This window comes from Mycteria americana, chromosome 15 (assembly GCF_035582795.1).
Source record: "Mycteria americana isolate JAX WOST 10 ecotype Jacksonville Zoo and Gardens chromosome 15, USCA_MyAme_1.0, whole genome shotgun sequence".
Classification (NCBI taxonomy): domain Eukaryota; kingdom Metazoa; phylum Chordata; class Aves; order Ciconiiformes; family Ciconiidae; genus Mycteria; species Mycteria americana.
This window is the reverse complement of record NC_134379.1, coordinates 12931464-12954864: the sequence shown is the minus strand read 5'-3', so window position 1 is coordinate 12954864 and position 23401 is coordinate 12931464. Positions and strand designations below refer to the sequence as shown.

The 23401-nt window shown below is 45.8% G+C and overlaps 1 protein-coding gene and 2 non-coding genes across 3 annotated transcripts; 2 read left to right on the top strand and 1 right to left on the bottom strand.

Moving 5' to 3' along the window:
* Window positions 1–860: 860 nt before the first annotated feature.
* Window positions 861–932, top strand: TRNAE-CUC (transfer RNA glutamic acid (anticodon CUC)). The gene has a single exon. It is a non-coding gene; the product is annotated as a tRNA-Glu (tRNA).
* Window positions 933–1418: 486 nt separating this feature from the next.
* TRNAS-UGA (transfer RNA serine (anticodon UGA)) lies at window positions 1419–1500 on the bottom strand. Its single transcript has one exon. It is a non-coding gene; the product is annotated as a tRNA-Ser (tRNA).
* Window positions 1501–9378: 7878 nt separating this feature from the next.
* Window positions 9379–22009, top strand: LOC142417273 (eosinophil peroxidase-like). Its single transcript, XM_075517786.1, has 13 exons — window positions 9379–9475; window positions 10053–10149; window positions 11020–11195; window positions 11832–11955; window positions 13837–13966; window positions 14600–14800; window positions 14896–15211; window positions 16384–16544; window positions 16925–17177; window positions 18612–18782; window positions 19626–19863; window positions 20393–20610; window positions 21969–22009. Exons 1-13 carry the CDS (start codon window positions 9379–9381, stop codon window positions 22007–22009), a joined length of 2223 nt encoding a protein of 740 aa, XP_075373901.1.
* Window positions 22010–23401: the final 1392 nt, after the last annotated feature.

Here is a 23401-nt window from a genome sequence, read left to right as displayed (position 1 = left end):
GCGTTGCTGCTGCCTGTGACTCCTGCCCAGCCCCTCCAGCAGCACAGCTCCCCGAACGTGCTAGCTAACGAAGACCCGCTTCCTTCCGCAGGGTAAACGAAGGCAAAAGTCTCTGCTCCCTCAGAAGGACTCTGGAAACCAGGATCACCTACTCTTTGCAGCTCCAGATGAAGTCCCAAAAGATGGCCCAACCGGCTGTTTTCCCCTAGAAAAACAAGATGCAAATGTTACTGTAAAACCAGTAGGAATGGGGACTCCAGACACACTCCCTCTACCAGCACAAGGGCTCAGACCCCTGTTTTCCCCAAACAGAGAAGGCTCTGCTGACAACAGTCAGCCTGCACCTACACTGTTCTGCTTCTCCTGAGGTGACTACGGGAAATCCCTGGCTGTGCACCAGGGGCTGGGGTTGTTGTGTCCATGACGCTGGGTCGCCTGTGCCCAGTGTGATGTCTGTCACACGAGCCTGGCAATGTATAGCAGCACAAATGGGGTCCATACTCCATCATCATCAGGACTGAACCTCCCCGGTGAACCCCCAGGGGACTGCTAAGTCTTTTCTTGAAACATTGGCCATCATTGCCTTCCCCAAACTTGCCTTCGGTGGTGATGAGAAGCATAGCCACCTAGCATAGCCACGTCCTGCTTCCCAGGCCTGGCAGAGATGGGGTCCTCCTGCACAGAAGGTCTTCCCAATGCTACAGCTCTCAGAAAGGAGCAGGCATCCCTGCAAAGTCCCCCAAAAAGGCTGTGGCATCCATCCCATCTGGTCCTCTCCTGGGGCTGTGGGGCCCAAGTGTCCCTGTCCCTTGAGGGCTTGGTTGGTGGCCACCAACAGGTCCACCACCATCACCACCTCATCCCTGGTGGTCTAGTGGTCAGGATTCGGCACTCTCACTGCCGCGGCCTGGGTTCGATTCCCAGCCAGGGAAGGGGGTCCGTGCAGCCACCACAGGTCCCAGCCTTTTCCTGGGTGGCTGCACTGCCCTCAAGCAGCTCCTGGGGTTCAGCACGGGCTTCAGGAGCTCCCACACCCAGTGCATGGGGCTGGGTGAGGGCTGGATGAATTTTGGAGTGTGGCAGCCGCCTCCTGTCCCCCACTGCCATCAGGCTGCACCCCCCAGCAGAAAAATACCCCCGGTGGAGGGCAGCCACGAGCCTGTGATGGGCCGTAGGGAGCAGGGTGACTCAGCTGTGTGGGGTGGACATGCTATTGCAGGATTTCTGCTTGTTTTAAGGAGAGGTGCAGGGCTGGTCCTCTGAGCACTGTCTTGGCCCTCTCCTAAAGGTAAGGGCTCCCTGGGAGATCAGGGCCAGGGCCAGGGTGGGAATGCAGGGTCCCTTGATGAGGGGTGACAGGTCTGTGTCTGTCTGTCCCTCCTGGGAACAGGAGGGCAGGGGCTGCCAGTAAAAGCTCCCGCTGTGAGCAGGATTTGAACCTGCGCGGGGAAACCCCATTGGATTTCAAGTCCAACGCCTTCACCGCTCGGCCATCACAGCAGCTTGCACACAGGGTCTCCGCAGGAGCCCATGGCTGTCACCCTGCCCCAGGGGCCACAACAGGACCTGATCCCACCCTGGACGTGGGTTCTGCTGTCCTGGCCCCTGCTGCACACCCAGCATGGGTACTACTGTTACTGCTGTCACCTGCCCTGCACAGAGCTAAGGCTGATATGGAAATCAGCATCCCAGCAGTGCTGGGAAAGGGAACTGGGCACCAGTCACAAAATCAGTGGTGGTGACATGGAAGAGGGAGATGGTGGGAGGTCTGTGTCCCATCTCGTCTCCTTGTATCCAACAGGAAACTTGTCCCTGGACAACCATCCCCAACCTCCTTTCCCAGCCTGGGAACATCCCAGCCTCCTCCATCCCCTTCCACCCCCCAGTATACATACATTTACCTCTGTGAAAACAGGTCCAGACTTCTCTAACTGAGGCAGTCTGACACACAGTCCAGGCAGCGTTTTGTCCTATAGCTGGCAGGATGGTGTTGCAGACTTGCATGGTTTTCACCAGGTTGCTGCCTGCCTTTCGGCTTTTGGAAGACAGGATTTGGAGAATGGAAGAAAAGGTGACTGTTGAGAGGAAATCCTTGCTGAGTGAGGTAGTAACCTTGGTCTCTCCTTTGGAGCACAAAGGTCCTATTTGGAGCACAGTCCTAGAAGCACTTGCCTATCCCTGGTTTGGGTGGGAGCTGGCTCTGGGAACCCATCCTGAGATATCCAGAGCCCTCTCTGAGTTGTCAGCCCAAGAGCTGTGCAAGTGCTTCGCTATGTCACTGGCACCCCATCCCTCTCCCATGGGGATTTATCAGCAAGGAGTAGCTTGGCTGGAAACCTCACCATGTAGGAACCACTCCTCCCAGCTCCCAGCCCAAAGGAGTGTCTGTCTGCACTGCCACCCTCCCTGGCCTCTGCCTTGCTGGGTAGTTTGATTTCCCTCCTCCACTGGCCAGGGAGGAGCATAGTCCTGACACCGAGTCAGGCTTGGCACAGTCCCACAGGCATGGATGGATCCCAGGCATGGGTGGCCACCTGCTCAGATGCATCAATGTGTTGGAAACCAGGTGCTCAAACCAGCTCTGTCGCTGGACACATGAGATAGTGAGTAGAGCAAGGCCAGCAAATGTGATAGAGCTAAAGAGAGGAGTGGAGGGAATACTGTCTTGGGACAATTATGGAGAGACTCAGGAGAAAGGTTAAGCTTAAATTCATCCCTTTCAGTTATTCATGTTTCCTTCTCCTTCTTCTAGGCTCCATGTTCACATTCAGGGCTAGGAGATACATTCCCTGGATCTCCTGAAGTGCCTGTGGGGTTCAGGTTAGGGAATGGCACAAGAGTGGAGAGCCTTCAGAGCTGGAAAGCCACTAACATCCTGATGGGCACAGTTAGTGAAGATGAGGTCTATGGTCTGGAATGAGCTGTTTCTCCTGAATCCTTTTGAGGATGAAGTACTGCACATTTGGTATCGAAAGAGCTCTGCTGAGGTGAGGTTTCATTGCAGGGTAAGGGTTTGAACATCCTTCAGACAGGCAAATGGAGGAACCTGGAGGGACCAGACTTGCACATTACTGGAGCCCAAAAGGAGGGGCCTGGAGCGGTCCACAGTGCATATGGAAAGGAGGGGGGGACCTGGAGAGGACCTGGAGAGGACCAGAGGGAGAGCAGAGGGACCTGGAGAGCCGTGGTACCCAAACAGGGGAGCTTGGAGGGGACCAGAGCTTGAAAGAGAGGTCTGAAGGGGTTAAGGAGGGCAAAAGGTGTGGTCTGGAGAGCTCCGAAGCCCAGACGGAAGGGTCTGGAGGAGACTGTATCCTCAGCTGGTTCTTGCAGCCTGGCTGGACCCAGACTTTTGTTGCACTGGCCAGAATTCCCATAATATTTCTCAGAGTTGGTTTTTTTTTCTTGACTTGTGTCATTGGCAGTGAACACCTATTTTCATCTACAATTCTTGTGATATTTACAGACAAAACAATCTTGCCTAGTAGAAAGAACAGGATGTGTTTATAGAAAAGTCTTAGTTCAACAGAGAACTGACAGCTCTTCTCTTGTAATAAATGGCACTTTTCAGTATTATGCAACATAGAAAACCACAAGGTCTGTCATGAGACAGACCTTATTCTTCAAAGAAATGTTCAGACTCTGCTTCTACTTGCAAGTTTTCAACCTTTGATCTTCCAAGTTTCAGAAAATAGCAACTGCCTTGCTTGAGTGCTGGCTTTGCTGGACCCAGCACAGAGCGGTCACCATTCATTGCTGCATCCCATTACCTGATGCAACGTCAAAGACACTTTGTCCTGACCATAAAACAGTTCTTAAGCATCTCACTGGTTGTGATACGATGGCATATGATGATCCAGAGGACACTGCTACATGTGTATTGTGAATACTAATGCATCCCTGCAAACTCTCTCTATACAGACATTCCTTCACATGGTTAAGCATTGACTCAAACCCCAAAATTTGTGCTAATTTTGTATGTCTACTCATGTATTCAGCCTCTCTAGAAATTAAGCTGTAGTCCAGGGAAAAGAGTCCACTGCAGCAAATGATTCCCATGTCTCCCAGCTGGTATGGCAGGATGAAAACTACAGTGAGTATCTAAAGCTTCTTCCACTTCCTCTTTGTTTAAATAAATCTCTGGAACTTTTGAAGCCATGTATTCTCCCAGTGGCTTTCTAGGGGCCTGACAACTTCTTCTGCTTTGGTGTATGGCTGTGTCCCAGACTCCTGGATAAGATGGGAACTGGTTCCAGAGCAGGAAGACAAAGTAAACTGGAATAATGGAGAAACCATCCTCCTGCTTGGCATAAGCAGCGGCTGAGGTCTCCTTCTATACCTGCCAACCCCATGTCCAGGGAAGCCATCTCCCACACTCCAGTCTGAGCATGGGGTCACAGTCTGAAAGAAAAGTGGAAGAAATGGAAGGGGAGTTTTACTAAAAGATGAGGAGGAAGAAGTTTGGTTCATGAGGAGGAGCTGAAGTTTATTATTCATGGAGAAGAGAAGGAGCTTGGTCCATGGGAAGGGGAAGAAGGGACCAGCCCCTGGGGAAGGAGAGTTGCTCACAAGGAAGAGGTGTGCTAGCTGCTGCTCAGGACAGGAGTCATGTTTGGGGCCTGCAAGCTGAGGTCTTTCCATGGATGGATATGCAGCAGGTTGTCATGGTGGAAAGTCCCAGATGGCCTTCCTCAGCTTTCCTGCCCTGAGAACTGTGCCTTCTGTTCAGGGCAGAGTTGGGTCTGAACACCCTACCCTGCTGAGTCATGCTGAGTTGGCATAGCCCCCGCAACCGCAGGGACCACCAAGAGCACTGCAGGCAACAAGGGCAGCAAGAGTGCTCGGGCTGTCCCACAGCCCAGCCTGAGAACGCCACGGATGGTCACTCCATGGGTGTCTTTTCTGGAAAGAGGCACAAAGCAGCCTGTACTCACTGACAGCACTGCCCAGTCTGTTGGGCTCACCTGTTTCTGCACGGTGGGCAGAACCACTGTGTGCTAGCCCAGAGTACCTTGTTGTGGCTATGAAATAGTCTCGGTGGCTGATGGAGGGCTGCTCTAAGAAGGCTTCATAGCCTTGGGTGTTGATGAGTGGTGAGTCTTTAAAGGAGGACTTCAAAGACAGGTAATAGTCTCACTCCTGGGCATCATGCAGCTGGAGAAACCCCTGAAGTGAACACCTCAGTGATGCTGGAAAGACCTGTGGTGCCACCTCCTGAGCATCCCTTGCTGTTGCTGTGACTCCCACACCAACACTGTGGAAGGTCCCACTGAGAGAAGTGGGACTCCCACACCGTGGGTATGGGGCCCTCAAGCACATGTGCAGCTCCTGCTGGGGGACTGAGTTTTTTTCTCAGCAAACCTCACCAGTTACCATCCCAGGCTGGAGAGTGAGACCCTCCTGGTGTTCCAACTCCCCTCCTCCAGAGCTGCTGGCTGATAGGGGTAGATTGGTCGAACCATGGGCAGAAGGACAGTGCCCTGGGTGGGAGCACTACAGCTCTATAGTATGATGGTGTAAAGAGGAAATAATCTCTTAGCCCACAGCTTCTCAGTTTTTAATTCATGTGCTTTCAACCCACATTGCTGCTCTGGGGTTGGCCCTTACATATTCCTCAGAGAACATCCAGTAGCGAGCCTGTGTCCAGACCCTGGATGTACCCTTGAGTCCATAAGAGCTATTCCAGGAAGTTGGACTACAAGCTGTGCAGAGATGAGAATACTCATCACCAGCTTTCCCCTGTGCACCATCTTCTGAAAGTCCTCTGCTGTCCAGGGGCTGTATTTCAGTGCAGCATCTGGCCTTGAGCATAGATCCAGATGGCCTTCTCCATAAAGAGTTAGAGTTACTTTTTAGTGCTGCAGCCTTTATATTTTTAAACCTGGACAAACTGGTTTTATTAAATGTCACCCCTGAGCTGCTGGGAACTTTTCCTCCTCTACTCGCCCTACAATTTCTGTGCTTCTAACCTATCACTTCTCATTTTTTTCTGTTTTATCCTGCTCGCTCTATCTCTATACGAGCTCTGCCCTTCCTCTGTAGGAGCAGAAGATGCACTGGACACAGTTTTGTAAACCCATAGTGGTTCTTCCATGCCACTGTGCCCTGGACAAGGACAGGCTTGGCTTGTATGGGCTGTTGGCTCTCAGTAGTATGTAAATAAATCCACAGTTTGAAATATAGGAAAAATATGCCATTGGCAGGTAAAGAAGGAGCTTTATATGTTTGAAGTTGTAGCTAAATTAAGTCCTTAATCGCTGTTAACCTTGAAACATCTTGGTTCATGCCTGAGTTTTACTAGCATAAAAGTGTCTGTGTCATGAAAACGGGTGCTGAAAGAGCTTGCAGGAAAATCAGAGGTGTGTCGAACGGGGAAGGGGAGGATGCTGCTTTTTGCGATTAGTATGGGAAATAAGGAATGTAATAATGAGCTCTTTCTTTTTTATGTTGCTTAAATTTAATGATCTTGTTGCTACAGCTAACGCTTAATCACATATTTAGCAAACACCATCAGCAGTCACAAAGCTAGATTTACACTAGGATTTACAGGTGAAGATCTGCAGCCTGAATAGTAATACCAAGAAGTAATATTAGTAATACCAAGAGCCTGGAAGAGAAGAAATCTGCAACTTCTAATCACTCAGGACAGAGAGGAGTTCTGACGGAGGAATCTGCTGCTTGGTAGGTTAATTAATGGATAATTAATGCCCTAGCTGCCCAGATGTCTTGGACGCTCTGCTGAATGAACATAAGCCTTGGTGGGCAGGATATCCTGCTTTCTCTTGAGGCTCAAAAGATTGCACCAAAACACCATAAATCCTAGCTGGAGGTGACATAGGACAGCTTGCCTGTGGACACGTGAAAGCCCTCGGTACTACACTTGCACCCAGGCTAGAGTAATTGGTAGGACACATGTAACATTAATGCAACGTTTGCATGGCAGGTGACTACAATCTTGGGAGCAGCATTGGGCTACCTGCAAATGACGGTGCACGCCCTCGAAGGCAGACAGTACCAAGTACCAGGCCTGCACCAAGGGCAACTGGGGGTTCCCAGAATGTCACTGAGGCACTAATGCAATTGCAATGATATGTGTCAAAAATACAAAAGAAATAGCAAAACCACCCTGCAGGTACCTGGACTTCTGCTTATGTACATTTTGTAGGCAGACAGCTGGATGGACGAGGTAGAGTGCCTGCCAGGGTGGTCAGAGTCCCTCTGAGTCTAGGGGCCAGCTTCTGCTTTTGATTTTGAATTTCTCTTTAGGGGAGAAATACTGACATTGTATTTTCAGCTTCTGAAAACCTGACTTTCACAAAACTTTTTTTTTTCAGGTTTAAGGGTTAGGGTTAGGGTTTGTTAGCAGTTTCCTTTCTCATATTTTCCTTTAATGTATTTTGGCTTGACAAGAACTATGAAAATATTTAAACAGTAAGAAGGATTGGCTACCTAGTCTTTTGAGATTTACATGGCTGATTGTCAGTAAGAATTCAGCATTGCCTTTTGTGATCAGCCTGACTGATATTCAAAGAATTACATTATCTTGGCTACCTTCCCATTTGTCCACTGAAGTACAGCCCTTTTCCTGACTGTACAGCTGTCGTAATCCACGTTGAAATACTTGGCTGACCCAACACTTAGTTCCTTTCTGGATATTTCAGGACAGAACCTCCCATTTTGTACCACTGGCCTGTTCTTATTTGCACAGATATAACTTTGTGATTGTCCATATTACTATGCATATGATTTTACTGGAGACAGCTCAAGCTTGCTCTGTGCAACTGCCTTGTTCTTTGTTCAGTCTCTGTCATCCACAATGATCAGCAGTTATTTTATATGCATTTCCAAACCACTGATGATCTGGCTAGTGTTTAATTATACAAACCACATCACTAGGCAATTTTAAATGGGACACAACTTCGGTTTTCCTGGATACAAATTTTGGCAGGTCCATCATTCAGACATGCTGTGTTTGGACCTCCATGTACTCCACAAATGCATGCTGGCAAAATGACCCATTTCTGGCTTCCCAGACCATCAGAGATGTCAACCAACAGGGAAAAAGAAGCCAAATTCCACCATCATCTTTTACCATTATAAAATTATGCCAATCTCTTTCACTTGCAGAAAAGAAACGTATGCCTTTATTATTTTTCCTTTTTTACTGACTTGTCAGAAATGAAGTCAACATTTACCAAGAAGGAATGGAGAAGTGTGCACCTTTCTGCTTAATCCAGGAAAGCAAACCAGCAGATAATTTCCTCTTGGCTCAGTCTGGTCCCAGTTTCTCCCTTTTTGGCCACACCCAGGTCAGACTCAGCTAATTTCTGCCCTGGTGCAGGTGCTATAAAGGACTGGCTTGTTTCCCAGTCCTACCAGCTCTGCAGAGATGGCAGGTAAGATCAGCGCTTTTTAATTTTATATCTGCATTTGACTGTTTCGATATTTCTCGTGTGGGTATTGGTGCATTCCATGGGTGAGCCCAAGGAGATGAGGAGACAGAGCAGAGCGTTAGGAGCTGGTGGTCCTTCGCACTTCCTTCTCCCCCCATGTGTGAAATACATTTATTTTGAGAAGTGAGAAAAGGCAGCTTTCCTGCCTCAGGTAGCAATACCCTGCAAGATTGCAAGGAATAGGCAGCCTTCAATCCCTGTGAAGATGGCTGAAGCATTTCCACAGATTATAAATGTAAGATAACCTGCCCCACTGTGAGAAGTTCATTAGTTCTTCTAAATTTTGTCTGTCTTTCCTGTTCCAAACAATTAAAATGTTGACTAAATTACCTAAAAAGTATCTAACTGCAACCTTTTGGTTAAAGATCTCCTTTTGGGGAAGACACTCTGCCATTGTATATAACACTGAGACCAAATGATATACATTTCTAGCGTTAATGTGAAAAAGGAACAGAAATAAGTTTCAGGGAGCATAAAGAAGACTAATAAAGGGGGTCAAAGGCTGGAGGACCAGTGCTAGACATACATAGCAGCTTGTTTTGCTCAGTAACAAGACTGAGAGGGACATGTGGGGTCTAACCTCCTCTACACCAGCCACCTGAGAAGGACGTTCCCAAAGGCAGAAGAGGACACTGTCCTCTTCCAATGCACCTTCCCAATAGTCTCCATCTCTGAAGCCTGGACTGTGCTTGGCTGCCTCCTTCTTCACAGTTACTCAGCCCAGTTTACTGAATGTCCCACACCACAGGGATGTCCCTGTGTACTGCCAACACCTACAGCTACAGCCCTCACCAGCCAGAGTCCCACCTATGGACCTGATCAGAGGGGTCCTGTATTTTATTCCCAGATCTTGAAAGAAATATTCAAACCAAACCTGTCAGTCTCTCCTGATGCTTCAGTGAAGCCCTGTGCATTCCGAAGATTTATGTTGCATTTATCTCTAGGCATAAACCCAAGAATTACTCTCTTAGGATCCATCATCACTCTCTGCTTAGCTGGAGCATTGGACTCCCCATTAAATAGTAAGTTTCTGTTTCTCATTCTGCTGTTACTGTACTTGAAAGGGTGTGAGTCAAAAAGTCTGAATTCCTAATTAGATATAGCTCCAATATAAAATTGAAATATCCTGTAGATTGACCCACTAACAGTGAAGTCAATGCCTAAGAAACTTGAATTGTCTATTTAACCAACAGGTCTTCCAAGCACATGATCATTTTATGACAGGGAACCTGGGTCACAGATCATATATTTGACTTCTGTGCATGTCCCTTCTTACAGAGAAGAATAGCTTCAAAAAGAAGGGTGAAAAATAACTCCCTAAAAGCCTCCTAAAGCCATCAGAGCCAATTCTGTGAAATGGATAATAAACTACCGCTTTACAGTCACTTCTTGTCCTGTGACTTTCAGGACCTCAGCAATGGGGTGAAACAGATGAGCAAGAGGAGCACAGATGAAGGTGTCCAGGTAGCACTAAACACACAGTGGAAACTGCCTGTAAAGCAAATCAGTGCACCTCAGTACCCAACGATGGGGTAGGATGTGTAGCTCCTGGTGTACGTTACAAAGTATCCTCAATTTCTGCTTTTTCTTCTTTTTTAGTAGAGGACTCAGAGGTGCTACCATACTCATCTCTTCTGAGCAGCATTAGCGAAGCTAGGCAGCTGGTAGACACAGCATATTTACATGCCCGAAAAAGGTGAGTCCTTTTTGCATGAGGGCCCAACATTATAAGGAAATAAGAGAAAATACATGTGTGTTTCTTCTGTTTTCCAATGCATATTTATTATGGAGACACCTTTGTTCAAGGGCTCTCCCTGCCATAGTTGGAGAGAATCTTTTGCTTATTTTGGCTGGATTCTAGTGTCCCATGCCCAGGGCCACCCTTCATCACCCGCAGCTATTGCCTCCTCCCCTGCACTGCCATGGGCGCCTCTCAGTCCATATTGATCATGCTGAACACACGTTGAGTCCTCTCCCAGCTGCTGAAGTTCTGCCCCTCTCTGGAAGGACAACAGTCATGAGGCAGTTGTGCAGATTAGCACCCTGTCACAAATAAGTTTCAGTGGAAGTCAAAACCCAGGTATCCCTCCGTGTATTGTTCCAAAAGGCTGGTTCCAGGCAGCAGGATGCTTTGGGGAGGAGTCTCTCTCCACCCACCCTACCGAAGGTTTTTCACTGTGCAAGAAAGATCCATGGGACCAGGAAGAGAAGCAACAGGACCAAGGCTGTCTCTCTGCTCACAGAACATGTTTAGTGACACACTAAATGTAAAATTTTACCCAGTCACTGAATAACTCAGATTTCCACTGATCTAGCTTTTCACATGATATGACAAAATTTATTGTGACAAGGACGTAATGCAAACTTGAAATAGGGGGTCACAATGATTTGTTTGCCAAAATGTGTCTGAGATGATGGGCAAAGCTGATGAGCAGCCAGCTTGTCCTAGGTGAGCAGAGCCTGCCTGGGACCTAGCAGTGCTGTCACGTCTAAGTACACCCAGCCTAGCATGACAGAGGAGGTCTGATTTCAGAGAAGGTGTTTCATGGGATTCTTTTATGTTCAGCTTAAAGAGAAAACTAGAGGAAAAGGTTGCCAACCCAGTGGATTTCCTGAAGCACTTAAAGGACCCAGTAGGAAGAACCAGGTCTGCAGTCCGTGCTGCAGATTACATGGAAACTACTTTGAAACTCCTCAAAACAAAGCTGCATCTCTCTGGGAAATGGAGATTCAATGTTACAGGTAATGTGGTTTAGACCAAAATGTCTTACAAACAGCTAAGAGCAGAAAATCTACCACAGCAGGAGTATCAGGGAGCAGCTCTGCCATGATCCAAATAACTGGTGATAAAACCCTTCCCCGCAACAGCCCCAGGTGAATAGACTTTAAGCATGCTCAGAGGCAGACCAGACCACCTGGCATTTTAATCCTCATCTTTGGCAGTGCCTGTCTTATATCTTTGATGATAAAAACAGCCTAACAATAAGTGTGATAAACCTGGGACAAAACTCACTGAATGCCAGGAGACTCTGACTGCTGAGAACAGAAGCCCATCTTCCACTTCTGGTCCTCACACCCACCTGCCCAGGTTGTACCACTCTGCATGCTCATAATTTTGTTTCCAGTCTAGGGTAGAACATTGCTGGTGATGATGGTCCCCATATTCCCCTAGGAAGTTGTTCCATGCCAACCCAGTTTCCCTGGCCCAGAGGTGAGAGCTGATCCACAAATGGTTTAGGGACCAAAGTTACAATTCAAATCCAGATGTTATATATCCACAGCTCTGACTCAGCTGACTCAAACATTGACCTAGAATACCGAGAAGCTAAAATAAAAATGAGTAAGAGCAGATGTTATTTTGCATGGTTTCTCTTGCAGACCTACTAGACAGAAAACAGAAGGAGGTGATTTCCAAAGGAACTGGCTGTGACTATCAGATTCGTTCCATTAAATGCCCAAAGCATGACATTTACCGGACCATTACTGGGGAGTGCAACAACAGGTAGGATTTGCAAGGAGAGTCTCAAGTTTGTACTTTGACCCAGGATAGATGGCTTAAGGTAATTTGTGTAAGTACCTTTCAACAGGGCAAGAAGAGCGAAATGTTCATTTTAGTGGTGCCTATAACAGGTATTTAATTTCTACCTATGCCTGGCAGGAAAAAGATGTAATTTCTTGAAAATCTCAGATTTGAGCCCATTGCATTCCATGTGCTGCTTTGGATGAAGGAGGGGACTTCTTGGGATGGGGGGAGGTGAAAAGTTGAGGAAAGCAGATTTTGGGGCTATGACACCCAGCCTCTCATTCAGCTTGAGGCTCCACGAATCTTCTGTAACATGGATAATACTAATTTCTCCAGGCTGGTTCATATGAAAATATTCAGCTATCAACATATCTGTGTGGCTACTGTTGTGATGCGTAAGGATGGGAAGTAAATAAGACTTTAATTCTTAGTTCTTCTAGCTTCGTGTATTGTGTATCCTTTAATCTGAAAAAATGAGTTCTTCAGCTTTTGGCACATAGCTTCCCTCCTGGTTCAAACCTGGGATCATATATTTATTTATTTCCTTGTTAGCCTTTTTTCTTTTTGACCAGAAGATGGCAAAATTTCTAGCCTAATACTTTGAAGTCAAAGCTCGCTATTCTGTTCTGCCAGATTTGCTGCCTGGTGTGCTAACTCCAGCCCCCAAGTCTGAGTGGGACTTGCATCTGATGTGCATCTGGCATGAAACAGATGTGCCAGATGTGAAGACATAGCGCAACTCTGCATTACATGTGCAGGGAGCTCACAGTCACGGTGCTAGCACTGCAGTCAGTCTGTACCTTTACCCACAGACCCCACAGCCTTCAGCTCCCCAAGGATAGCAGTGTCCATGCTGACTTTTAGGCTCAGGATAGGGTTGTCCTTGGGCTTGCTAATCTAGTGGGCTGCCAGTGAGATAATGAGGCACTCAGAAGCAAGTAGACTCTGTGATATGTTAACATTTTTCCAAGGATCTTGCTCAGCTTGAGATGCACACCATGAGATAGCACTTGAATATTTTGCAAAAATCTGCCTGCAAGGACAGTAATAGCAACCAAAACAAGAGCCATGGGTTCTTAATATTTGATGGAATTGCTTCAGCTATGGTGTGGTAATTGTTCTAGGGCATGCTTTTATTTCACAGCACACTGCTGTAAATTCTGGGTACACCGCTCCTTTTTAAGTATAGACAGGTATTACCCAGATTTTGTGGATTTAAGAGCTTAAACACAGAAAGTTGCTGTGCACCACCTGATATTCAGTAACTGGTTTCCCCAAAATAACCTGTGTTTCTGTGTCCTTAGGGCCACAGATCATTGGCTCAATCAGCATTATTGTTCTTCCGAACAAGTGTTGCTCAAATTCTTCTGAGCAGTATGAGGCAATATAACAAGTGGCCACAGCTGCAGATTGCAGTTTGAGAGGTTCTGTGTTGGACATGGGGAAAAACTTCCTGAAGGGGCCACCTTGGCACAGGTACCCACAGAGGTGGAGGATCTTCATCCATGAAGCTTCCAGCCCTCAGCTGGACAAAGGCATGGCCACTCTGATCATTGGCGATAGCCCTACTATGAGACTGATCTTGTGTGGAGCAGCAGTGGAGGCAGAGGTGCTACAGAGATTTAAATGCCAAATAAAGTTAGTATAATGTCATGAGGAATCTTTTCTTAATGTCGAAAAAGTTCATTTTTCTCTGCAGTAATAATCTTGGTATTATTTACTTCTCAGTGTTTTCTGGCTATCACCTCTGTTACCAGAATAATCAGACAAGGATTAAAGGGCTGCAAAACTTTAGTCTCTACAAGCATGTTCATTTCTGAAATAATACCAGTGTTTGCTTTTCTCCTTGTGATGCTCCAGAAAGCATTCTCATCTGGGGTCCTCGAACCGCGCATTTGCTCGCTGGCTCCCAGCAGCGTATGAAGATGGAGTGTCTGTTCCCAGAGGAGCAAGTGAAGGAAAGCTGTACAATGGATTTCCACTCCCGCTGGTGAGAACTCTTATTCTTGTCCAGATAACAGCAGTGGACACGGCCCTCACTGCATCCATCAGAAATGAAACAGTGGCAACATCTAGAGTGTAAATTGCTTGATCCTTTCCTCTGATCTCAGGTGCTAATTTGAAGCTTGTTTTCTACAACTGAGCTATGGCTTGGGGTGATATTTTTTGTTGGGAGACAGACATGAACAAAAAGGTTGTGAATACTTCACTAAGCAAAGCATGGACAACATAACATTTTCAGAAGTGTGCATCCCCAAGTTTGATGCAGACAGCACCACAGTGTGCTCAGATACACCAGGATGTTTATACAAACCGTAAGGCTTGGGTGTTCCTCAGCCATCTTCTTGACTTTCTGGATGTGTGCACGTACATCAGTTTCAGCCGTAAAAGGCTTTCCATGAAGCTTGGCTTGGCTGAATGGCTGTGGAGTCAAGAGGGTGCTACTTATCACATCTGTTTTGATAGAGCTGGGGCATGGCATGGGTCTGTTTAATGCCATAATTAACTCTTACGAGCTTATCTAAGATCATCTTATGCATGATCGCATAGTGAGTGTTATAGTGAGAGGTAAATTCATGGTGGTAGAGATAGTCACACACATTTTCATTTCGATTTTCTGCAGGTTCGAAAAGTGTCAAATGAAATTGCTCGCACAGCCAATGAGGACATCACTCAAGATCAAGGGCTCTCTCTTGTCTTCATGCACTGGGGCCAGTGGGTCAACCACGACATAGACTTAAGCCCTTCCAGTGGTGCAGGAGTCAGCCCAGAGCTTCACTGCGAGAAGGATTGTGCCTTCAAGTCCCCTTGCTTCCCCATTAAGGTACCCTGACTTTCATTCCATCCCACTCTATCTTAAGACAGTAAAAATAAAACCACATGACTTTCTGAGGCATCACTTATGTTTTTTTGCTTTAGTTTCCCCCAGATGACCCACGGATGCTGAGGTCAAACTCTTGCATGCCGTTCATCCAGTCGGCGTCCGTGTGCAATCCCAGGACGCTTACTCGTGAGCAGATCAATGCCGTCAGCTCGTTCATCGATGCCAGCACAGTGTATGGTAGCGAAGACTCTGTGGCAAAGAGTCTTAGAAATCAGACAAACCAGCTGGGTTTGATGGCTGTGAACCAGAATTTTACTGATGCGGGGCTGGAATTATTGCCCTTTGAGAACAAAATGAAAAGTGTTTGTGTTCTCACCAACAAAAGCATGAACATCCCCTGTTTTAAAGCCGGTAAGGTGCATCTGTGGAGTTTTCAGTGGCTCATAAAGTCAAACAGGATCATTATGGTCAGGTGTCTGATGTCTCTTTTATATTTGTATGAGGTGCTGCAAGACATGATTGTGTAAGGTGAAAGAGAGGGAACCCTCCTCCAAATTAAAAAAGAGTAATAATTGAACAATAACTGTTTAATTAAACACAAAAATTATTTTATTTTAATTTCCCAAAAGAGTTAGAGCAAATCATCGTCCCTTTAAAAAGTCTTTTCAAAGGTAGAAGAAATTTTCAATAGAATAACCACCAGTGTTTAAAACTTCTCAGTGACTTTTTTCCCCGTCCTACCTAGAATTCACCATTCATTTTTCAACTCAATCAATACTAACAATTAAACGCTCTTAATCAATTTAGTTAACTGTCCCTGGTACCACATTTTAAATTTTTAATATTTCAAATATCCCAACCTACATCAGAAGACAAGTCTAGAAGTTTGTCTGAAATTTAAACAGACTGATGACTCAAAACACAGAACTTTTTAAAATGGAAAGTGATCCATCATAGGCACACCATTAAAAAAAATTATAAATGTGAAGCTTGCAAAGTCAATAATAAGAATATAGCGTGTTCCCATTGCACGTTATTTTCTCATTCCCTGCACACGAGAAGAGCTCCTTGCTGAGTGAGGAGATACTCAGTGCTTCTTCCATCAGCTGTCAGAGGGTCTTCACTGCATCCCCTCCAGTTTTCTCTCAGCATCTCTGCTGAAGGCACATTCACAGACCTCTCAGAGTTGTTTACAACGTGGGTGAACTGAGACAAATTTTCAAAACCAAACATTCACAGCAGTGATATAAAAGAAGATTGTATCCTTGAGGTACAAAAGGAAGGCAGACATGAGATTTTTCACAAAATGAGACATTTACAGCTGCTTCATGACCATGTGCAATATAGTTTAAATTGCCCAAAGCCTCTTCTCCAATGGTTTTGGCTAAATGGTTTGGACAGAGAATGTTTTGTCTTCACTGGAAAGAAATATCTGGCATGAATGATAACTGCTAGGAAGCTTAACCATGAGCATTACTGCCAGTAAAACTGACTATCAGTTTTTGCTCATCTCTCCTAACACAAAAACCCGCTGCTGAAATAAAAAGCAATTTATAAAATTCTTAAAATATTTTCATTTGTAGGTGACAAACGGGTAACTGAAAACCTGGGACTCTCTGCACTGCACACTGTCTTTCTACGAGAACACAACCGCCTGGTTACAGAGCTGAGGAAATTAAATCCTCACTGGGATGGAGAAAAGCTTTACCAAGAGAGTCGGAAGATTGTAGTTGCCATAAACCAGGTGCTGATCACTGCTCGCAGTTTATCATCTGCATCCTTAGGAATGGTTTTTCCTCCAGGAAAAGGAGGAAAACCATGCTTTGCAGATCTAGTGGAGTTATTTGTGGGAGTTGAAAATTGTGAATAAAGATGGTCCATCTGAGACAGCACGGGTATCCAGAGCTTTTTTATCCATTATTTTACCAATTTATCAATTATTTATTATATTAAATAATTTTACTATATTATGCCAAACTCACACAATTGCTACAGCTCTTTTTTCTGAAGATCTTAATGAACTCTGCTACTGGACAGACAGTCCATGTTCATGCTCTGCACTTGACTTTGATGGCATTTCTGCTACAGCTGCTGACAACTTGCTCTGCTTTTGTGCTTTTTCAGATAATAACATACAGAGATTACCTGCCACTTCTGCTGGGGGAGGAGACCAGCAAGTGGATCCCTTTGTACAGTGGCTACAATGAAAATGTGGATCCTAGAGTCTCAAATGTTTTTTCCCTGGCTTTCCGATTTGGTCATACATCAGTACAGCCTTTTGTGTCCCGTTTGGATGACAGTTTTCAGCCTTTGGGTTCATTCTCCCATGTCCCTCTTCATTTGACCTTTTGTGCTACGTGGAGAATTATAATGGAAGGTAAGAACGTGGAGCAGCCAGCAGTCCTGGTCTCGTCCTGAAGCAGACACTCAGGCGGAGGTCAACTGGTAAGATACATGAGCCTAGACTCCAAAAACAGCTTTAGCCCCATTTATTTAACTGGCCTCACACAAATTACAGTGCCATTCAGCTTGGAAGGTGCTCATGACATGTCTACCCAAGGGGCTTCAGACAAATCGGTGGTCTGCTTAATGTGGAGCAGCAGGACAATCCTGCAGAATTGTCACCAAACACAGCCTAACACTGGTTCTGCATTGTACCCAAGCAAAGGATCCCTGCCAAAAAAATTACGTGCTGTTATACTCTAACCATTGAACGTTATCAAGTACTAGCTCCCGCAGAAGCAGCCACATTGGAGCAGGATTTTGCATACAGTTCTGTAGCTTCTTTTGCACAGTTTTTCAGTGTTGTCTTCCTCAGTTCATTGCACAATAATTGCTTTCATATTCTGAACATGTCAGTAAATAACCAGAACATGTAACAGATTAAACCTCCTTCTCAGGTTGCTGTACATCTCTCGGCTCAGCGAGGCCCGACAGTGTGAGCATTGCACATTCACTCAAACAGTGCAACTGCTCATGCTGTTCCAGGAGGCCTGAGACTCATGGCACCAAATGTCACTCAACCAAAATTTAGGTCAATATCTAAGCTATTATATCCCCCTGTAATTAGTAGGCATTGCCAGAGAATGATGCATCTAGTCTAACTGAGCTAAGAGAGCATAATTGCTTCCTCATGTTCGCCATCTCTCTTCAGTACTCTAAAGGGAGTTATGGGATCCTGCTCTTATACAGCTGGTATCTGCAGGCATGAATTTTTCCAAGGAAGACAAATGTCTCTTCCAAAATGAGTTATCTAACTAATTATGGAAAACATACCAAAATACACACTGCAGCCAATTTTCCTGTGTTTTGCTAATACCATCTTCTTAATGGCTATGAAAAAGACATAGACAAACAGGCATGAATTGATTCTATCATTGTATTTAATGTTTTAATAAATATTTGTCAATTAATAGCTAATTATAAACAAAATCAATTGCAAAACCTAAACCTTGGGCAGAACCCCATGTATCAGTACATGCTGGAGACTGACAGGCTAAGGAGCGGTTCTGCAGAAAGGGACCTGGAGGTCCAAGTGGGCAACAAGTGGATTTAGGGCTGCAGAAAGGAAGGTCGATGGATGGAGATGGGGAAGGGTGGGGCATCTAGTTACCAAAGGGAGGCCTTATCTACTGGCAGGTATGTACATATGCACCAGTATATGTTGAAATGGAAATACAGAGCCAGGTGAACCCCACACAGCCCAGAGTAGAAAAGACATCTAATGCAGCACTGTTTCAGCTGCACAAAATGGACCATCAAAGCTGGAACTTGGTACAAAAAGTCTTTTCCTGGTTTGCAATGAATGCAGGTGGCATTGACCCACTGATACGGGGCATGGTGGTTGATCATGCAAAACTGATGAAACAGAATCAACTGCTTATTGAGGAGCTCCAGAACCACCTTTTTGAACAGACAGAGATAATGGGTCTGGATCTGGCAGCACTGAACATGCAACGGGGAAGAGACCATGGTCTTCCAGGTAAGGAGACACAAGTCCATACGTCCTGTGAACAATACTCTTTTTTCTTCTGCTGTTTATAGTGGTTCCATGAATGTACTAAGCTTTTTCCATACCAATAGGAAGAAACAGTACCTTGATTTGAGGGTGGAGGATGGATAGACAGTCAAGCTCAGGGAAGAAGAGGATTCTGTATTATAAAGATCTTTTTCTGAGGGATTTAAGACAAGGACAAAAAGCTTGGAAAACAAAGATGATGGCTGGGATAATGTAATAAAGAGGGATAGAAACAATGGTGTATTGCAAAGAGACAGAATGTAGCGTACAGAAGATACAGATGCAAGCAACCAAGTTCAGCTTTCACGTGGACTAGACAGACCATCTGTGCTTTGCTCTTTGCCCATCAATGCTTATTTTGTGTCTTCAGACAACCCAGAGCTCTGAGCAGAAGTGGCTTGCACCCACAGGTATGATTGCGCTGGAGAAGAACGGGTGCTCTTGGGTTAAGCACAACCAAATGTTGCTCTTTCCTAGGACTTTGATGCTAAAAATTTTGCCTCTCAAAACTGCAAAGACTGGTGCATTCACCCTCAGCACTAGGTAGCTCTAACCGACAGGATGCAATAAACCTGTAGTCACATGCAAAGACAATCCAAGTTGTTAGTTAAGTGTGTGCATACAAAAAGGATTTTTGAAAACATGGCATTTATTGTGACTGTCTAGACAATAATGTCTTCCAGATCCTTTAATGCCATTAGAAGAAGCAGACATTGCTCATGGGCCAAGAGGTCTGTTTAGCTCCTGAGCCTAGGCAGGTGGTGGGGAGACACGGGTCCTGATCAGCTGCTGTTCCTGCTTTTGCAGGTTACAATGCCTGGAGGCGCTTCTGTGGGCTCTCCCAACCTCAAAACGTAGATGAATTCTCTGAGGTGCTAGGCAATTCCAAACTGGCCAAGAAGTTCATGGAGTTGTATGGGACACCGGACAATATTGACCTCTGGATTGGGGCAATCGCAGAGCCCTTTGTTCCCCAGGGCAGAGTTGGACCTCTCCTGGCCTGCATCATTGGCACCCAGTTCAGGAACCTGCGTGATGGGGACAGGTAGGTAGCTCTGAGAGAAAACCTTCCCCGTGGCATTTATTATGGGAAAAAATGCCGACATTTCATGTGACACACTAATCCAGCCCATCTCCAACACGCCAGTGAATGCTCCCAGCAAGGCTCACAGCTTGATTTTAGCCCAGTTGCGAAAGGGCTCTTTTTTGCAGCCCATTCCTACAGACTCATGGGTTTGAGGAGAACAGGCTCCAGGCCGTGGGTGATCTGCAGTAGTCTCTGCCTGAGGTAACATTTGCTTTCAGGGTACAAAAGGGGAGGATTAGTCACTGCGTCCCAGCAGCCTGTTGATGCTGCATGGAAGAGGCAGGCTCTCTGCACTGGCAGATGAGTGGCAGAATCCAGACCTGGCCACACCTGGAGACACCTCTTTCCAAAGAGGTGTGCCAGCTGCCTGATAAATCAAGATGGACCTGAGCAGAGACTCACCTTGGCCAGATTCCCATCTTGGCAAGTAACCAGCACCAAACTCCTTCAAGAAGACCATAAGCTGCTTCTGAAAATATCATTGCAGATTCTGGTGGGAGAAACCAGGAGTTTTCACTCCACAGCAGTTGCATGCACTGAGAAAAATCTCACTGTCGACAGTGATCTGTGACAATACTCATATCAAAAAGATACCCAGGGATGTGATCAAGGCCAACAGTTATCCTGAGAACTTTGTTGACTGCCATGAGATCGATGTGCTCGACCTCTCACCCTGGAAAGATGAGCCTGAAAGTGGCACAAAAGGTAAGCAGTTGTCTGAGGTCTGTCAAAAATAATAAACGTCCTACAAGGTCAGACTCTTGTGTGCCTAAGAAATGAAATAATTAAGGTCATCACAGTGCCTCTGCCCCCAAAAAGACCTTAAACATTCATTCAGCCCCACTCAGACACCACTGGAGGCAGATGTGGTTAGTCTAGTCTCCTTGCAATCCATCACCTTCATCATCCCTTAGTAGCCTGCCTCTTCCTCTTCAACTAGGTGGGAAATCCCTGAAAATCCAGTCTGTTTTGGTCCTTGTGAATGTGTCCTTCTCTAAGCACCTTATTCCAGGACAATTGAAGCCTTCCTTCACAGGAAGAGTGTCCATGAAGAAATCAATCAGAATTAGCCAACCTCCTCCAAATTCTTACTTTGCTGCTCCAAGTCCCTGCTCTCCCCTTGCCTTCCCTAAAGCTTTAAAGCATTTTAAGGTATATCTGGAGTTGTTTTGAGACTGCATGGCCTGACACATCAGTAGTTCAATACGCATAGTCAGAGATTATGATGTGCCACATCCTGAAAGACAGTAAAACAGTGTCCTCATATATGAGATGAGGAACTAGCTGTGTCCTCCTGCTGATATACTTTTGGCATGGGCTCTCCCAGTTGGAAATAATGTAGGGAAAACAGAGACTTGCAGAAGACAGGTACGGCCTGAGCAGAATGGACTGGATTGATTTTTTCCTTCTGGCAACCCATTTATAGATGATCACAATACCTGGGGATCACCTACTCCCTCCTCTGCAAGGCACAGACCACAAAGCATCTCCATGCAGTTCCTGTACTGAGTTTGATTAACTACGAGACAGACACTGCCGTTTAAGACATTTGCACTTGATGTAAAGGCTAAATTATGGTGGCTTCACCCCATTCTTTAGGAACAGAGTCCAGCTGATGCTCACCTTCTCTCTAAACAATAGAGGCTTCCTGATTTCTTTTATTAACTTACTCTTACAGTCACTAAAATTTGCTGAGCTGCTTCCTGTGGCTCTTTTATCACCAGGCTAGGAGGAAGCTGAACTGTGTTTGTTCAGCTAACCCAGAGATAATGAAATCACAGTTTCAGCAACTTTTTGCAACTGCTAAAAGTTTAAACTTCTCAAGTGCCAAGAATTTGCCCCAAAAACACTCGTCCAAAGGGCTGTCTGATGTTAGGTCACTGGCGGTACCTTTTGAAGCACTGTGGTGTCTCAGAGGTACAAGGATACAGGTGACCTGGTACTCAGTTACCCATTGACCAGAGACTGTTTTAAGCTATGGAGTCAAATAAAAATGTGGGGAGAAATATTGTGTCCCGGAAAGACTTCCTGCCTCTCAGTAGCTTTTTCTGCTTCATTGACAGTTTCTAATCCTGCTCATCAGACCAGTGTTGGAAAGTCCTAACGGTGGCACTGAGCTGCTCTTGGGAAACTGCTGCCTGTACATCCTGCTCAGCTGACTGCTGTCACCTGAACCTCAGCACATGATTTCTCAGAGAGGAGCTCAAGCCTATGTCTACTGTTTTATTTGCTGTACTGTGATTTTTATATCATTTATTTGTAAAAGCTTCCAGTAATGTAAGTCTTCAGATGGAAGGGTAATGACATTTTATTGTCTGTTGCCCTAAAAACATGTTCAGAGGCGTGCAAGACTTGGTTAGGTGCTGGATGCTTTATGACTCTCTAAAGGCACAATCAAGACAATTTTTTTACTTCCAGTCCTGAATGGGTGTCAAATCTGGAGGCTGGTGTGCTTGCATTTCAAAATCAAATTCCTTGTCCTTTGTACCTGCTCAGAAATTAGCAAATTCATGTAATCTTTATCAAAACTTTCCTTATCTCCTTCTTGTTTTGCACAAGAGCTTAAACTGTTTAGGCTGTTTCTAATTAGCAGTGAGATTTCAGTCTTTGAAGGCAGTGGAGAATGGCAGCTGCATCTTGAAGCCTAGAGACACCTTTTATTTAAATCCTATAGTGAACATGTGTGTATTTGGGTGTGCTGGACAGCAATAAAGTACATTGTATGCACTCATCTACATTTGGCATCAATTCTGCTATGTCAAACGTCTCCAAAACTTTCTTTGGCTACGGTTCATAGCTAAACATATCAGCCTAAAAAAGCAAACCATAAGCTGGTGGGTATGTAAACCACGAGCATTAGGGCTAAAAATTAATCATCTGGCTGGGATGATAACTCCCAAGACCGTATTAAGTCAATAAATACCAAACATCTAAAAATCATATTAAGTTTCCATCTCTCCTTGGCACAACTGGGAGGGAAGGAGGGGACTGGGAGCAAGAAGGTGGCAGCCTAAGGTGGAGTCATGAGTGAAGCTTCTGAGTGGAGTAGGTGCCTCTCTGATGAGGACTAAGGAAGCAGATGCTTGGTAAAATCCCACGGCTACAGCATCTGCATGTGTGTTTTGCCATGGCAGGGGGTGCTGGCAAGTCATGCCCATCTCAGCCCAGTGCCCCATGCTGCCCGCCCATGGCCTGGGGGGCCCGCAGGAGACCCGCAGGGCTGCCAGGACCCCAGGTGAGCGATGGAGCACGGGGACTGTGCTGATCCATGAGCCCCCAGCATGTGGGGAACGGGGAAAGACTGCGGTGACCCTGGGCAGAGGAAGGCAAGATGCCATCCTCTGACACATAGAAGACAGGGCAAAACCAGGCAATATTCAGAAATCAGGAGCTGCAGCTCCCAGAGTGTATTTGGACTGAAAAATACATAGGTTGTGTTAAAAATCATGAGATTATCAGGGCATGGCAAGGATGTTAAACAACACATTTCTGCTGT

What these genes read in the sequence shown, in the direction of transcription:
- LOC142417273 (XM_075517786.1), top strand. Translation starts at nt 9,379, where the DNA reads ATGTTGCATTTATCTCTAGGCATAAACCCAAGAATTACTCTCTTAGGA. An exon ending in TATTTACATGCCCGAAAAAG is followed by an intron (nt 10,150 to 11,019) that starts GTGAGTCCTTTT and finishes TTTTATGTTCAG; the next exon opens with CTTAAAGAGAAAACTAGAGG. An exon ending in GCCTGAAAGTGGCACAAAAG is followed by an intron (nt 20,611 to 21,968) that starts GTAAGCAGTTGT and finishes CTTCATTGACAG; the next exon opens with TTTCTAATCCTGCTCATCAG.